The sequence below is a fragment of the Camelina sativa genome, chromosome 13 (assembly GCF_000633955.1).
Source record: "Camelina sativa cultivar DH55 chromosome 13, Cs, whole genome shotgun sequence".
Lineage (NCBI taxonomy): Eukaryota > Viridiplantae > Streptophyta > Magnoliopsida > Brassicales > Brassicaceae > Camelina > Camelina sativa.
In genome coordinates, this window is record NC_025697.1 from 11373464 (window position 1) to 11390838 (window position 17375).

A 17375-nucleotide genomic window follows, 5' to 3' on the forward strand; every position below is an offset into this window, starting at 1 on the left:
AGGTTTGAAGATTTTTATGGGATTAAAAATTTAATTTGTAGAGTTGTTTGTGGAAAAATCGAAAGTAGTATAGATGTTGTCCAACTATTTATGGCAATAAACGTATCAAATTAGGTAGATTTAAATAGTTCCATTAATTGAGTTTCTACGAAATGTTATTTTAGTAAAATTGTTAGGGGTTAATGTTGTATATAAAACATATTAAATAAACAAAATTTGAAGAGTTTAAACCAAAATGTATTTCAAAAATATTAATATAGATATTTTGAAAGTTTAAACCAACATATATTATAAAAATGAAGCATAATTTCCGTTGTCTTTGTACCCATATTTGTTCCATATCACATAACTTTATCAACCTTTTGAATACAGACTTATTTTTTTTATCACACAACTTTAAAAAAAAAAATCTGTATAATAATAAAAAGGACACACATTTTTATAATATATTTTAGCGAAAATATGACAATTTTAACTTAACTTCATGTTATTAAATAAAATGGTTCGTGATATTTTCATTTGTGTAATAGACGGACATCTACTTTTTCTTGTTTTAGGCATGTACTGGTGCGTGTGGAGGGCCGGGCGGCCTTGGATGCGGGCCGGTGTAGTCCATTTCAAAATCGATTCTTCTTCCATTCATCGCTACCTCCTCTTTAACCTTTTAACTCAACAAATTAAAATAGTATATATTTAGGTAAAAATTAATGATATAGATAAATTATAGTCTTATGATTAGCACATATATATATATAATTAATATAATATATATTGGTAATCATATAAGACTTTATCGATGTTGTTTACCTTGTGGTGGACGTTACCGACATGTAGTAGTGCTTTTGGAGGGCGTGATGGAACAGGTGGTCTCAAATGCGGACCACTGTAGTCAGTCTCTAGATCAATTCTTCTTGCATTCATCACCACCTTCTCTTTAATCTATTAAATCAACAAATAATGAAAATAATATTTATAAATTTTACTTTCGATATGCATATTTCTAATCGGTTTATAACATATTTGAATCACTGTTGTTGATACCTTGTGGTGGACGTTGTCAAGATGCGAAGTCTCAATTCCTGGCAAAATATTTTAACATCCATATTTCAAAACAGTCATATCATTAATAATATCAAAGAATTTTAAGTAGAATACACAAAGTCGTAAAAACAAATATATATATATATATATAGTAAAATTTTAAGTAGAATATATATATATATATATATATATGTATTTTAAAAACATTTTAAGTAGAGAAAATTGAGTCAAAATAGTATGTATTTTGAACTCCTTAAAAAACTCATGTACAATAGTTTGGATACACACTAGAATAACATGGATTTGATACGTAAAGGCTTAGTTACATATTAATGGATTACTAAAATTTTGAAATAAAGCATTAGTAATTAGAACATTGTTAATATGTACCTGAAGAAAACATTGTGAGAACGAGCAAGAAGGATAACAGGATCACCAGCTTCATTTTTGAGTCAGATTTATCAAATTTTCTGTGGTTGGTGTCTTGGTAATATGTGAATTGATTTAATAATTTATTTGGCTTTGTTGGATACGCTTATAAACATGCATGTGGACGCGTACATAAGGTAACAGATCAACACAAAATGAATTGTTCTATTAGTTTGACTACATTCTAAGAATGATGAATCCCATGTAAAAATAGTCAAAGCAGAAACGAATACGTACCATTTATTTTAAATATGTATACCACTGTTCTTTCCACTCTTGGAAGTTTTTCAAAGATCACAGGTATAGGATAAGTATTTTATAGTAAGGTTTTGATTTTGTACTAAGTATATTATATAAGATTCCAGTTTGTTAAATGGAAATTATAGTAAAAAAAATATCAGAGTCAACAAGTGGGTGGTCACATATGTGTCATGAGGTGCAAAATTGACGAGAGCATAAAATATATCCCACTTAACGATGAAATATTATTTATTTCTATTTCGTAACCATATTCCTTTTTTATGGGTAATTGTCATAAAAACTAATAAAATAGATTTTTATTCCAAAAATACTATAATTTAGTTTTTTTTCCAAAAATACCACCACTATAATGTACTTTTTTCCAAAAATATCACATAATTGAACTAAAATTCTAATACTAAAAACTAATTCCTAAATTCTAAATATTAAATCTTACTCCTAAAAACTATACCCTAAAACTAAATGTGTCAACCCAAACCTAAAAAAAAATTCTACATCCTTAAAAATCAAATTTTTGTGTTTGTGGTAATTTTGGAAAAAAAACTTTTGCGGTATTTTTGGAAAAAAAAACTAAAATGTGGTATTTTTGAAAAAAAAACTTTTTTAGCTGTATTTAAAGGAATATCTCTTTATTTATTCGGGCGTATTCTATATTTCCATCCATTAATATTTATTTCAAAAATTATTTTTCAGTATTATTAGTTCATAATTTGTATTTAAGTTTTTAAACACATGTATTATTATTAATTAGAGTGGAAAGTTAATAACTACCACATAATTATTGAGTAAGAGCATGCTAAAAAAATGCTCGGATGTAAATACAAATAAATAAAAATTATATAATTTCATGAAACAAGATATCAAAGTTTATCCTGAATTTTGGAAGACCTAAGAAGACATACCTGAAAATATTTAAATTAAGAAAATAGTTTGATAATCTAATTAAAGTCTAATTCATAGTTTAAATTGTTGTAGGGCATGTAACTTTCAATACATATTTATTATTCAGCAAAAAGAAAATATCGTTGATAATTTCATCAAACTATTGATAAGACATTATAAAATTGTTTGAATCTTGTTTCACTAGAAACGACAGCTTGTGAGATACAAATCTCGAACATTACTGCGACATTACAGTATACGAGTTTAAGTTGAGTAGTTACGTGACCAATCTTGTGAGATACAAAATAAACAATGACACTAAACTTGATATTCACAATTTCCATAGCCTGCACAAATCAGAAATTCAATCTTAATTAAAGAATTAGTTACCAAAATATAATTTTAAAACCCGCACACCGTGCGGCCCTTATCTAGTAGTTTATAAAACGAAACTTACTTGGATCCATCGTAGTTATCTCTCCAGTATTTTCGAAATCACAATCAAATTTGTATTTTCCCATAGTTTGATAAAACAAGTTCATCGCGTACTCCGAGTGAGCTTTCACTGTGTTCGGCAAGTAACAAAGCCCACCTTCAATAATGGGCCTACAATCCAAACCCAACCCACATACGTAGTCTATGTTCCTTTGTAACGCCACCGTCTCCGCACCGGCCTTTGCAACGCACCACCGCGATCCCGGATTGTTCTCCGGATTCGATGATCTAACCTTCGGCCGGAGGATTCCGATGTCGTACAACGGCGTCAAATCAGACCGGAGTATGCCGAAGTTGCGCTCCGACGTTGGTCCTAATTTGAGGTTTTCATTGAAGAGCGCGAAAATGTAAGTCTCGAAAGACCGATTTGGCATTAACGGTGTTCCGGTACCGGAATCCACACGCGCCACCAGGTTTTTGTTAAACTCGGCCGCCGTGGAAACATCAACGCCGATCTGATCTCTATCTCCCTCCGACGGCCACCCGATCTCGCCTATGACGATCTCAACATCTGAAAACCCTAGCTTATCCATGGCGGAGTAAACCGAATCGAGCTGAGCATCGAGCATGTTTGTGTAGAGAAGCTTCGTGTGTCGATCGATTAATCCTGGATTTGGTCTAGCCAGAGCGAAATCGAGTGTTTCGATTCAGTATCCGAAGAACGGGTACGGATTCACGACGAACGGCGAAGAGGTAGCGCGGAGGAAGCTGAGGAGAGGTTTGAGGACTTGTGTGTTGTATCCTCGCCTGAACTTAGCGGAAGACGGTGGGGTTGAACCGGAAAGGATTCCTAAAGAATGAGGCGTCGAGATTTGGATTCGACGGTGGAGAGAGGCGGAGACGAGGGCGGTGTGTAAGGATTGCATCGCCGGGACTAAGGTTCTGATGAGGAGGTGGTTGGCGGTGGAGATGACTTCGTTTCCGACGAGGATTCGGATGATGTTTGTGGATGGGAAGTGAGGTTGGATTTGATCGGAGATCCATTTTTGGGCGGAGGTGAGGTTGGTTAAGTGTGGGATTTGGTCGTTGGGGACGGTTACGGTGACGGCGATACCGGTTTTAGCGAAGGCTTGGAGGATTTGTGGATCGGCGTCGAAGAGGCGGACGCGGTTAATGACGGTTAAATGGAGGAGGAACTCCGCTACTTGATGCGGTGGAGGAAGGTTGTTAGCAAGTGTACCGTAGTTTACACCAATGCTCGCATCAGCTCCTCCTGATCATGACACAACTAAACCGTTAGATTTCAAATATTAACATACACTTATATAGTAACCTAAAAAGAAATTTTAAAAAACATATTTGGTTGTACACAACTAACACAAGATAAATAATTTCACTGTTGCAGAATCAATTCTTTCTAGGGGAAGTAATGAATTCGCTCTACTTGGTGTGTTTTATTATATGAAATAAATTTAATTAAAATGGTAAGTGAAGGAATGAAAAATACCTATTAAACAGATGATAAGAAGGCCAACCAAATTGAACACACTAACAGAAGAAGTAAAGGAAGAAAGATAGAGAAATGGTAGCACATAATTCATTGGTAAGTTTAAGAATCAAGAATCGAAATGGAGTAAGAAGGATCAATGTTGGTTGGTATAACTATGTAGGTATATTATTTTGTTTTGTTTTGTGCTCACCATAATATATGCTTTGCTTTGTCTTTGGGAGATCGCTAGAGGTCGAAATGAGTTTGTCCTTGCATTCTTTCTTTTTGTGTGTCTAGAGAACTACAGTTTGTCTTTTTAGCTCCTATGTTACCTTTTTAATTAATGTTTTTAAAAGTGAAATGTAATTCACTATGAGTCTATCAGCCCGTAATATGAATTAGAGAGGAATACTAATTTCTTTGAGTGGAAGTAAAGAACACTATTCAAGTTTCTTGCTCAAAAAAAAAAACAAAACATATAACAGAGAGAAATCTTACAGACAAGAGTCATGCATAAGCCTAAACTACTCTACAAGTAAAACCAAACTAATAATACACATGCAAACAAACAACATGATATTAAATCTAACGAACAGAAGACTGTTCTCAGTAAACTCATATTTTTATGAGAGATTTAAACTCTGATTCCAAGTGTCAAGTTTTCTACTACAAGTCTTACCATTAACCAAAAAAATATTGGAGTGGAGAAAAAAAACCATGGTATTTACACGAAAAAAAAACAGGAGTCAGTTACATTTCCCTATATAGTATATTATTATTACTTACAGGAACAAAAAAAACAAGTATAACTATAATACTAATAATTTTTACGATTAAAAAAAAAGGCAAAAAATCTGAGTAAACCCTTCTTTTCTTTTCGTTTCCCTACGCCTGAAGAAGCAATTCCGAACCTTCTTCAGCTCCTGGCTAGGTCCGAACCAGGTGACACTCAGCTACAAACCACCGGGTCAAAAAGCGGACCAACGTGGTATAGGCCTAAACAGGCCCGTAGAAAACTCCAAAAAACAGATGGCTGCCGAGTTTATACGGCAACGTTTGACAAGGAGGGTTTCGTTAGCCGTTGGGATTTCAAACGGGAACAGGCAAACCATAGTTATGAAACAATCTGATTCGTCCATCCCACCCCCCCGTGACTATAACCAATCCCCAGAGATGAGACGACTCCGAGGTTCTTCGGCACGACGATCTTAGGAATTTGTAATGCGATCTACGGATGGCCTTGACCGGAGAAAACGAGCTCGCTAGCTTCTCCTCAGGCCAAGTAGCAGATCCTTTAGGAGAATCTAGAACGTACTCGCGCCCCAATGAGAACAGCGATGGCGAAAGCTCGGATCCACCCGAGATTACAGGGGCAAAACCGCACCACGGGATAGCTACCGAGACATCTGCTGAAAATTTCTCAAAGGATCTGATCTTTAGTCGTTTCGTGTAGGAGAAGAAACCAGTAGACGGCTGTTGGGGATTGTTTCCAACGCAGTTCCAAACGTAGACTGACGAATCGTCACACGCTGATACGATATGCTTCCCGTCTGCTGTAAAAGATGCTGATATCTGGTTTCCGGTGTTTCGAGATCCTACAAGATGAAACAACATTTCAGAATTTGCGTGCACTTTTATTCGACTAATGTGTGTGTCTTTAGAAGTATTATTACCTTTGTATTTATGGACAACGTTGCGTCCGCTTATAATCCTGACTTGTGAATCTGCGGACGCCACCATGACTCTGCTTGGATCAGTTGAATCAAACTGTCGAAGAACTTGAGTATTATGAAAAGATATATTCAATCTTAGGGTCACGAATTCAGATGTTTTGAGGAGAAGAATGTACCTGAAAGCCGATTATTCGTTTATTTGACGATTTCTTTTTGTTATGCAGACATATATGACCATCGAGCTGAAGGCAGTTGCCTGAAACAGAAAGAGAGGTAACAATGTAAGAAACCAGGTTTCTAAGACAATCTCATGCGTGTGTGTGTAACTCAAGAGCACATTACCTGATACATTGTAGAACCGACAATCGCTAGTCAAAGTTCCGACAATCACTCCCTGAAATAGATAAAAAGTTTTCTTGTTTTAGAAAACAAATCTGAGTCAGAATCAATAAAAAGAATGAATTTGGGTTCTGAGTCAGACCTGTCCGTCTGGGCGATAACAAACTGCGGTTACAATGCCTCTAGCGTCTGCCCAATCTACAACTTGGCACTGAGAAGCTGACCAGATACGAACTTTCCCATCTATTGAACCGCTGATGAAGTGATCATCATCAACCGGGTTGAACTGAACAGATGTCACTGTAATATTGCAGATAAAAATTGGAATGTTGTTTAAAATACAATACATAGCAAGACCATTGTACAAACGGAGAAGAACATTACCATAGTTATTGTGAGAGAAGATTCCAAGACAGTCCTCATGACCAATCTGCCAAAGCCGCACACTATTGTCTACTGAAGCTGACAACAGACGCTGCCACCAATATCACAGAATGAGCAACTCGGTCTAGTTTTTCTGTTCAAAGATTACACATACAGGGGACTGAATCTACGTTCTTGTGTGTTACAGATCTCAAAACATAACGAAACACTCATTAAAAAGGTGTCTACGTAGTTCAAAAAACAGCTCCTTACGATTCTTGAATCAAATTTAAGAGGAGGCCAACCTAGACTTGGGTACTAAGCATTAATGTAAATAAGTAAAGGGAGATTCAAGAACGTAAACTCACATTGTTCTTGGACCATGAGATATCAAGGATATCACCACTGTGACCGAAAAACTCATGAACTGGTTTATCAAGAACCCGAAAAATCCTTGGGGGAATAATAACACAAGCGGACTCTGTCGTCTTCCTTGGACTCATCAACGAACCAGTAATCCCCTCCTTTACTAAAGCCACAGGTCTCAACTCAGAGAGTTTGCTCACTTCAAAGTATATACAAGAAGGATCAATCTTAGGTACATCTTGTTCTTCACATCTTTCATCTTCAACAACACTCCAAACCCGTAAAACCCCGTCTTCACCAGCACTTGCAAGGTACCTCCCATCAGGACTAAACTTCATAGCGAGAATAGGTCCGTGATGAGCTTGTATCTCTTGACCTTTAAAAAGAGCAGAAAGCTCCTTAGCCTCTTTCTTGTACTCTTTCACCTTAACCCTCTCGACCCTACTACTCCCGTAAACCGCAACTTCACCACCGTGAACATCTCCTTCTCTTTGCTTATTCCGCACTCTATACAACCGACCTAACCATTTCTCCTTAACCCTCTTCATAATCCCACCTACATCCCGAACAACCTCAGACGAAACCATCGGGTTTGGTAACAACTTGGATTCAATAACTTCACCATTAACCTTCACAACCTTGTCCGTGAAGCCAGATGATCGAGAACAAAGACTAGAGCTAATATCATCATCATCATCATCATCATCAACAACACCCAAATTCCTCAAAACCATTCCACTATCTACTTGTTCTTCTTCCGCTTTACACAAAGTCTCATTCACAACTCTATCTACACTCTCACTCGAACTAAACACAGAGGAATCACAACGACAAGAGCTAAACTCATCATCATCGTCATCAGATTTAAAACTCCTCAAAACCGCTGATGATCCGTCGTTAACAGAGGTCGAGAAACGATCCACATTCTTATTACCTGATCTCTCTGTTTCGCTCACAACAGTAGTAGTACTCAAACCCATCCAGTTCAGAAACTTCTGACGACGCTCGACAGGGTTACCAGGGCTTTTGATCCAAACATCGTACTGAAACCCACCAGAAACCAACGGTTGAGATCCATCGTGGTCGGCACTGGAACAGGACGTGATGTCTTCGTGAGCGTCGAAAAATCGAGATTCTTCTTCTTCTTCGATTAGCGATTCCATTTCTTCTTCTTCTTCTCCTCCTTGTCACTTCTTAAAGCTGCCTGGAGGAGAATCAAAAATAATAATTTTGTAAATGAAGAGAAAATTAGTAAAATACTAATTAAAACAGAGGAAGAAGATAAGAACATTGAAAAATGGGAAAACAAAAAAAAAAAAAAAAGAAAGAAATATATATATATACCTAGAATCAATCGAACAAAACATAGATCCCGATCAAAAAATGTTAAAGAATCGAGAAGGAAAAAAAAAAAAAAAAAAAAACGAAATCTGGATCGAGTTTTTTGATTCCAAAATCGAAGCCATGAAAATACAAAAACCAAAGCTTTAGAAGAATCAAAATCATAGAATTTTTTTTTTAAAAAACAACGAACATATGAATCAAACAACACATGCAAATTTCAACATCAATAAAATGGTTTCTTTCTTTCATTATTATTATTAAAATTTAGGTAATTTTTATCTTACATGTGGAGAATTATTTTATGTTGGAGAGAGCTCAGAAAACGAAGAAGAAGAACCCATGAGAAGACAACAACATCTAAGAACACCACCAAGTTGTTCTTCTCTTTTCTTTTTTTTTTAACACTATTTTCAGATTTTTAAATAAACAACAAAAGAAAAAGAAAAAAACAATTCAGAAGAAGAAGCGTAGATTGAAGGAAAGAGAGAGAGAAGAATCTATATGGCACAGAGGATGAAGAAGAAGAAGGAAAAAAATTTAATATTTTAGTTTGGGGGAAAGAAGAAGAAGAAGAATGAAGAAGATTGTCCGAATCTGATTTTGGGAGGACATTAATTTCTCTTCATATTAATAATAAATATTCTTGTGCGGACACATTAATTATATTATCTGCCCCCCTTTTTTTTTTTTTTTCTTTCTTTCTCCTAATTTTAAATTTTTATCCTTTCTCTCTACCGTCATTTTCTAATTTTTTAGTATATTTTACTAGAAGTAGTTTATTTTAATTCTACTTAATCACTTTCCCAATACAGAGTTAGACGAAAATGTGGAATTAATTAATAAGTCAAACACGAAGAGCCAAACAAAATACACACAAGACTGTTGAATTATCTCTCTCTTTCTCTCTCTCAATATATATATATATACTTACTACAATGAGTTTTGTTTTATTTGTTTCCTAATAAAATATATCATAAATAAAAACAGCCAAACTAATATCTTATCTTTGAAAAGGATATAAGAAGAGCATTAAGTATGTAAAGTAGATATATCATTAGAATGTTAGAAATAGTTAGGTTGAATTAGTTTAATATTTTAAAACCACTATAAATGATTTGAAAATTCAGCTCAAGATGTATTTGAAGATGATTAGTACTATAATTTTTAACTATTTTTTTAATTTTGTATTTATGACTTTTAAGATGAGTCATTGTATATATTTTCTTTTATTATTGATTATATTAGATGATTAAGTCGTTTGTTGCATACCCACTAAAAAAATAAAGATGATTAGTACATGTAAATAGTTATTATTAATATGTAAATAATCTACATGTAAATTATCACTTTTCTGTTTTCTATTTTAGCTTTCTTACTTTCTAAGTTTAAAATACTATTTTTTATATATAATTAGAAAATTGTTGTTTATAATTGCTGAAAATCGTTGATGAATTCATTTTTTTGACCAGAATTACTATTTCCCTACAAGGTTGTGATGGGACTTTGATTTCTTAATACTATACATATTTTTGGAGATAATCTCTCACCTGGATTTGATGATAATCACGATACATATTTTTACAAACTTTGAGAAAGACAAATTATGTGCAATATTTGTCAATTTATATTAACATTTTTGAAGTAAATTTTGTGTTATATACTTTAAATTTTGCTTATTTAATTTTTTATTTATAACATTAACCCCTAAAAAATTTCCATAAATAATATTGCAGAGAAAGTCAAATACTAAACTTTCTTAAATCGTCCAACATTTGTTACATTTATTGTCATAAAATTATAATAATGTCTATACATTCCGATTTTTCCAAAAACAGCTCTACCCATTAAAATTTTAATCCTATAAAATCACCAAAACTATCTTTAGAGATTTTGTTTGTATAGACTTTATATAGAAATTTTTGCTTTACATATTTTGATTGTAAAATGTAGATTTAGTCATCTACATTACTTGATTTGAGGTACTTACGGGTTGATTCCTCAGATTTCTCAAATTATAATAAATAAAACTAAATAATTATACCATGATGTTTCTATAAATTGAAATACATTTGGTGTCCTTTAAGTTATACTTATTTACAAAGTTAATCCTTAAAAAATTGCACATACAAACAAAATCAATTAAATTCCTAAAATCTATATTAACATTTTTGAAGTACATTTTGTGTTATGCCCTTTTAGTTTTGTTTATTTAAAAAGTTATTTACAACATTAACCCCTAAAAATTTTCTAAAACTAACATTACTCCAGATTTTGTTTCCTTAATATTTTACATTTCATTTCAATTAAAAATATAACAGCAATCAATATGGAAATAGAAACTATTATATATTGAACCATACATTATCTTGTGTTTTGAAGATATTATATATCTGAATCCTTCGTAAACAAAGAAAAAAACAATTTGATTCCCATTTTGTTTTCCAAAATCTGTGAGATTTGATTCTTAACGTAAGAAAAACTTCAGTTGACAATTATTTAAATATTATAATTAACATATATAAACTTAATCAAAAATTTAATTATTACGAATATGTAAAAATAAAAAATTCTAAAATATTATATAATGTGGTTATATAATAGATGAGTTATAAAGAGAACATGTTGAAATTAATAAAATATTATTAAATTTGTGTTAACACGGGTTAAATCCTCATTTAGTTATTTATCAACACTACTAATATTAGAATATTTGACATAAAATCAAGTTGATTTAACTAAGATTGTATAAAATAATTAAATCATTAGGAAAATGTGACTTAATCACAACGTATGATTACTGATTATGTATTTAGATCCTTTATTTTTTGTTATAATAATTAAAAATAAAAATAGATTCTCAAACACTAAACAAAATAAACTAAATATAACAAACAAATGGTCATGAAGTATATTGCGGGTTAAAAAATTTAGCCGCAAAACAACTAGAAAATTTAGTTATTCCTCTATTTACAAAACATTCAATATTTAACAAATAAATAGAACATAAAATATAAATTATAATAGAAATTATATGCCCGCGATGTACCGCGGGTTAAAATCTAGTGTCTCTACAAATTTGGTTTATAATTTCCGAAAACAATTTATATATTAAATTTTTTATTACACTTAATAACATATGCCAAAAATATCTATACAATATTTTCTTCTTTTAAAAAGTCTAATATTCCGTAATAACTATATTGTTTCATATGAACAATTAAAACTTTAATGGTTATTAATATCCTGATAAAAAATTAAAAAATAATGATTTCACGGGTTAAATCTAATAAATTGGAGTATTTATAATATAAATTAATATGCGGTATACTGCAAATTAACGTTTATGGATATAATTCTTTCACGGGTTAAATCTAAATAATTTTAAACTTACGAATAAAATTTAAAAACACTAAAAATTTAAAAATATAATAATGTAAGAATAATTTTTTCACGGGTTAAATCTAAAAAGCAGTAAAAATTTCTATTTTTATAACCATAAGAAATTTGATACAGTACAAATGTAACATTAGTATAAATAATTGTCGCTTGTTTGCGGTATAAGACTTATCAAATTTTATGTAACGCCCGTGAACCAAAACTCTGCGTTTTGGGGGTGGGGGTCGATCGACACTCATGTGGTGTCGGTCGACACCACTTATTCTGGTTCGATCAGATCGATTTAATTATCGATTTGAACCGGTTTGGTTTAGAGAAAACCATTGAACCGAACTATTTAGGTGTTTTGTCGCAGAAGAGGGTTTTGGAAGTTGTGTTTGTCGCCGTTCTCTTTTTTTTGAGAGAGAAAGAGGAGAAAACAGTTTCTAAGAGTTCTTGTGAGAGTTTGTGAGATTTGAAGGCATTTTTGGAGAGATCTTGTTGTGAGAGTGAAGATCCAAGGCTAGGAACGTGGTGGGAAGGTTTCTGTGGTGGTAACTTCGTCTTTTGGGCTTAGATCTCTTTGTTGGCTAAGGTGACTGCATGACCATGGCTTATCTAAGCTAAGATCTCTGTTTCTGTGATATTGTGTGTTGTTTGGTTGTTTATTTTTGGTTGTTTGTGAGTTTTCGTAGCTTTTGAGGCTTGGATTCGTTCCTGGGATTGTGTGGAACGAAGAGGAGAAGTTTGGAGGCGAGATTCGGAGGTTCTGTTCGAAGGAAATCACTGCTCGACAGTGGTGTCGGTCAACACTAACGCGAAGACGGCTCGGGAACTTAGCGAGTGTCGGTCGACACCATGTGGAGGTGTCGGTCGACACCGTTAGGGTTTCGGGGGTGTCGAGCAGGTGTCGGTCGACACCCAAGTGGTGTTGGTCGACACCAGATGTCCAATGTCGGTCGACACCATTCTGACAGTAACCGGATCGTGTCGGGTCACTTGATCATGTTCCTGGTTTGTTTTATTGTTGTTGTTTGTGGCATGAGAGATCTTATTGCTTGTGTTTATAGCCCTGTAGATAGGAGGATTGCCTCACTGAGTATTTATCAAATACTCATGCATCTCAATTTGTGTTTGTGGTGCAGGTAAAGGCAAAGTGTGATCGTGGAATCAAGGCAATGAAGAGGAAGATGTTCTAGGGACTCGATTGGATGTTGTCTCGCGTTGCTTGGTTGCTAGAGTTGGTCTTTAGAACTTGCTAGGTTGCCGGTTCCTTGTTTTCTTGTTGTTTGACATTGAAATGGTTAGGATTGGATATTGGTTATTCTATATTGGATTATTACTGTTTATTTAATTGGTATTGTTATTCCGCTGTTGTTTTGTGATTGTGGTTAGGTGGCTAGTGGGTATGGGACCACTAGTCATAGTTAATTATTATTATTATTATTTAAAAAACGGGTGAGGTCGTTTCATTTTATAATTAACAATTAAATACAATCATACAAAAACACTAAACAAAAGAAACAAAATTAACAAACAAATACAATTTTTTAAAATTGAATTTTTTGTTGTAAAAATATTGTCCCGCGGTGTACATTGGGTTAAAATATAGCTGTGTGTTAAATATGTAGTTATATATATATATATATATATATATATATATATATATAGAACATTTAATTGAGACTTTAAAAAAATAGACACATAATTTGTACCTCATAAGAAGGTTGCATGGCAAGGTAGCACAAAGATAATATATAATATCAAAAAATTAACATGATATATTTTAACGTGAAAGAATTCTTTTGTTTCTCCTCTTGAACCTGCCTATAGCTCCGAATAATATAATATTAGTGGTCATCTCATCCATACTAAACCTCCATCTCCTCCACTAACATCTCCTGATTTAGCGAACCTTTGAAATCAACCAATAAGTCTTGTCTATTTTATAAACAATACTTCCAAATCAGTAGCTCAAAACATAATTATGAAATGCAATGTTTATGGAATAAACTTTCAATGGTGTTAAATAGATAAACTAACTAAAAATTGCAATAAGTGTTTTTATTATACATCTCATATTATATTGTTATAGATAACTGGAAAATGTATTTTGTTACCAAAAGAATTAAGGCATCTGTCATTGCAGTAGATTATAATCAAATATTAAGGCATCTGTCATTGATATTTTGGTAAACTTATTTTATAAAAGCGAGAAACTCTGATATATATAATTTAATATTTGATTATAGTCTAGAATTGTAAATGGATGGAACAAATAGTAAAAGAGAACTTTGACATAAACCACAACATTCATTTCTCCAATTTGGTTTGTATCATTTAATTCGTTAGCAAGCTCCATAAAAGGTAGGCCTGGGCATTCGGTTAACCATTCGGTTTCGGTTCGGTTGTATTCGGTTTCAGTTATTTTGGATATAGTAATATAGTAACCATTTGGATATTTTTGAAATTTCGGTTCGGTTCGGTTCGGTTTCTTTCGGTTCGGTTTCGGTTTGGTTATTTAAATAAATAACCATAACTAACATAAATTATATTAACATTAACCAAATAAACCAAATATAACCAAAACTAACCGAATATAACCAAAATTAACCAAATATACAATAACAAAAATACAAAAAAGGGAAAAATATGGATTCAATTTTACAAAATAGTATTTAACTTTGTAAATTCAAAATAATAACATTTACATATATTGATTATTTAAAATATTTAATTGTTTTGAATCTAGAAATAATTTATATTTTAAGTTTATTTTATAGTTTTGCATAATATTAAGTATATAATATTTGATATCTTCTAGGTTTTCGGATATTTCGGTTAACCATTTAATTGTCGGTTCGGTTCGGTTCGGTTTCAGTTAGTTTGGATATAGATTTTTACTAACCATTCGGGTATTTGAAGAATTTCGGTTCGGTTCGATTTGGTTTTTTTCGGTTCGGTTTCGGTCGGTTATTTGGTTATCGGTTATTTTGTCCAGCCCTAATAAAAGGATTGATAATAATCTCTAACCAACTCTCTTTCTCATTCTCGTTGCTCACATGGATGATTTCATCTTGAAATAATTTTACGAAAAACCTCTATAACTACCCACAGTTTACCAAACATTCGGGGAAACAAAAAACACAAACCACCTAGAGAAACAAAAAAAAATATGATAACTTTGTTTATATACCGGTAGTGACAGTTGATTAGTGTAATTTCAACGTAAAAAGAAAATATAGAGTGGATGCTGATATCCGACATGTATGATGCCAATGTCTCCGATGAAATATCGAACGCTAACACTCGGATAGTACAAGTACCAAAAGATCCGAAAGTATTAAAATACCACCAAGAGATATCTCCAATATTCTAACTAATATGAAGTATATGATTTATAATTTTTTTTTTAAATATCAGTATGTAATTACGAGATAAATGACTTTTTTATCATATATCTTAAGAAATATATTAGATGATAGAATATACGATCGTTAAGTTTTGGAAAAAGTATTAATATATATTAATTTACTATAATGAGTATTTGTGCACGGTCAATATAACATCTATGGTGTTTATTGGAAAAAAATACCAATAAATTAAAGGGAAGTTAAAAAGAAATTCTAAGATTTAATTATAAGAAAAGTGCATAAAAAAGTAAGCATGGTGGGTTAGGTACTTCATGCTTGCATATACAATTTATTTGTTTGGCGTTTTTTCCAAGCTTATATTAAATAATAATAATATTGACAAGAAACAAGAAGGGTAATGCATTTTTTTTCCAAGCTTTATAATTTCAAGAGAAATAAGAAAACAGAACATGGTGCTTACTAAATTTAGAAACCGATAGACTGTGTTACCATATTGACTGACAAATTCTTGTATCTGACTTTTTGAAAAATTGAATATGTATACCCGAGTAATGAAATTTGATGTACTAATTATTCAAGTTGATAATAAAAGAGATAACATCGGAATCATATCGGATAATGGATATGATGGAGGAGAGTGATGAGAGTGATGAGGGGAATCAAATGCCATTTTCTTTCACGAATACTCTTCTTAGTAAAACCATTTTTTTTGTCGGTAATGAAATTTTCTTTAATTAAACCATAAAATTATATTAAGATCGAATGATGTGGAATCTCTCTTCTATTTTACTATAATATAAAAGACTAGAAACAAAAACTTGAGTTAGCCAAATAATTTTCATAGGACACACACCACTTTTTTCTTAAAGTATTGAAACATTATTCTCTGATCTCATAAATCTAATTTTAGTTTTTTTACTTTTCCTTTAATGTATAGCGTAATAGCTAACTTCGATGTTATTTAAAGAAGCTCTGTATAACGGTATATGTATACAATAGTTAACAAATTTCTAAATTACTTTTACTTACTAAATTTTTTAATAATTTTTATTATAAATAATGAAATTTTGTATATGTGTTACAAAAATTGTCATTTTACAAAAAAAAAATTAAAAAAAAAACATGTTGTTAGATTGAAATATCAATATCTAAGAACATGTTTGTTGGATTAGAATTCAATTTGTACCGAAGCTTAATTCAGATTGTGTGTTAGTCCTACGACAACATGCATGCATTATATAGCAGCCTCGGATTCGTCTTTTTATAAAGAAATACCTTTAAAGCCCAAGACAAAAAAAAATCTTACTATAATTGCTAGTTCTAAAGTCTTTGAAAATCACTACTTCAACTGATTAATCTATACATATACAATAATATACGCCGTTGCGTGTGTGTGTTTATGTCTAATGTCTATTTTACATATTAGGTAAGAGACAAATATGAGCATTCGGAGCGAAACAGAGCCAATTATTAATTGATACAAGATGAGCTCACAAGTTCTGTCCATTTTTACTAAATTAGTAAAATTATTTTTGTCTCCATATATTGGAGCCCAAACACACAACTCCTTCAGAACTTTTTTTCTTAAAAGTATATTTTTCTAACAAGTTTCTATAGGTTTTTGTTTGGGTAATTATGGTAATGAATATAGATAAAATTATTACTAGGAGTTATGGACTAAAGAGGCAACAAATGAGAGTGATCGTTAACAGTTACATCATTTTTCCAACCTTCTTGTTACCAACTCGATAGTATCAATCCAGATATATATATATATATATATATATACATACATATAAGACGACGTAGTGCAGACTTCCTACACTACGTAAAGTATCAATACATATAAGTTGTAATGATGTCAAAAAAAAAAAAAAAAAAAACTTAAAGTTGTACGTAATATCAAATATAACTCAAAATGTTTGTAATAATATACGTTTAATTTGCTTTAAAGAGAAAAGAGGAAATAAAATTTAAATGTACATAGGATATATGTATCATAGT

General features: G+C 32.1%; 2 protein-coding genes and 1 pseudogene across 2 annotated transcripts; all 3 read right to left on the bottom strand.

The window, feature by feature from the left end:
• Positions 283–1522, bottom strand: LOC104736451. The gene is made up of 4 exons (XM_010456435.1): positions 1432–1522; positions 1042–1079; positions 808–939; positions 283–661 (listed from the first exon to the last, which is right to left on the bottom strand). The coding sequence occupies exons 1-4, from the start codon at positions 1484–1486 to the stop codon at positions 554–556; spliced, it is 333 nt and encodes a 110-aa protein (XP_010454737.1). The 5' UTR covers positions 1487–1522; the 3' UTR covers positions 283–553.
• LOC104738144 lies at positions 2845–4475 on the bottom strand (annotated as a pseudogene).
• LOC104736452 (uncharacterized WD repeat-containing protein C18H10.05-like) lies at positions 5344–9234 on the bottom strand. The gene is made up of 8 exons (XM_010456436.2): positions 8907–9234; positions 7281–8482; positions 6934–7024; positions 6692–6849; positions 6553–6604; positions 6387–6466; positions 6211–6304; positions 5344–6132 (listed from the first exon to the last, which is right to left on the bottom strand). The coding sequence occupies exons 2-8, from the start codon at positions 8439–8441 to the stop codon at positions 5627–5629; spliced, it is 2142 nt and encodes a 713-aa protein (XP_010454738.1). The 5' UTR covers positions 8442–8482; positions 8907–9234; the 3' UTR covers positions 5344–5626.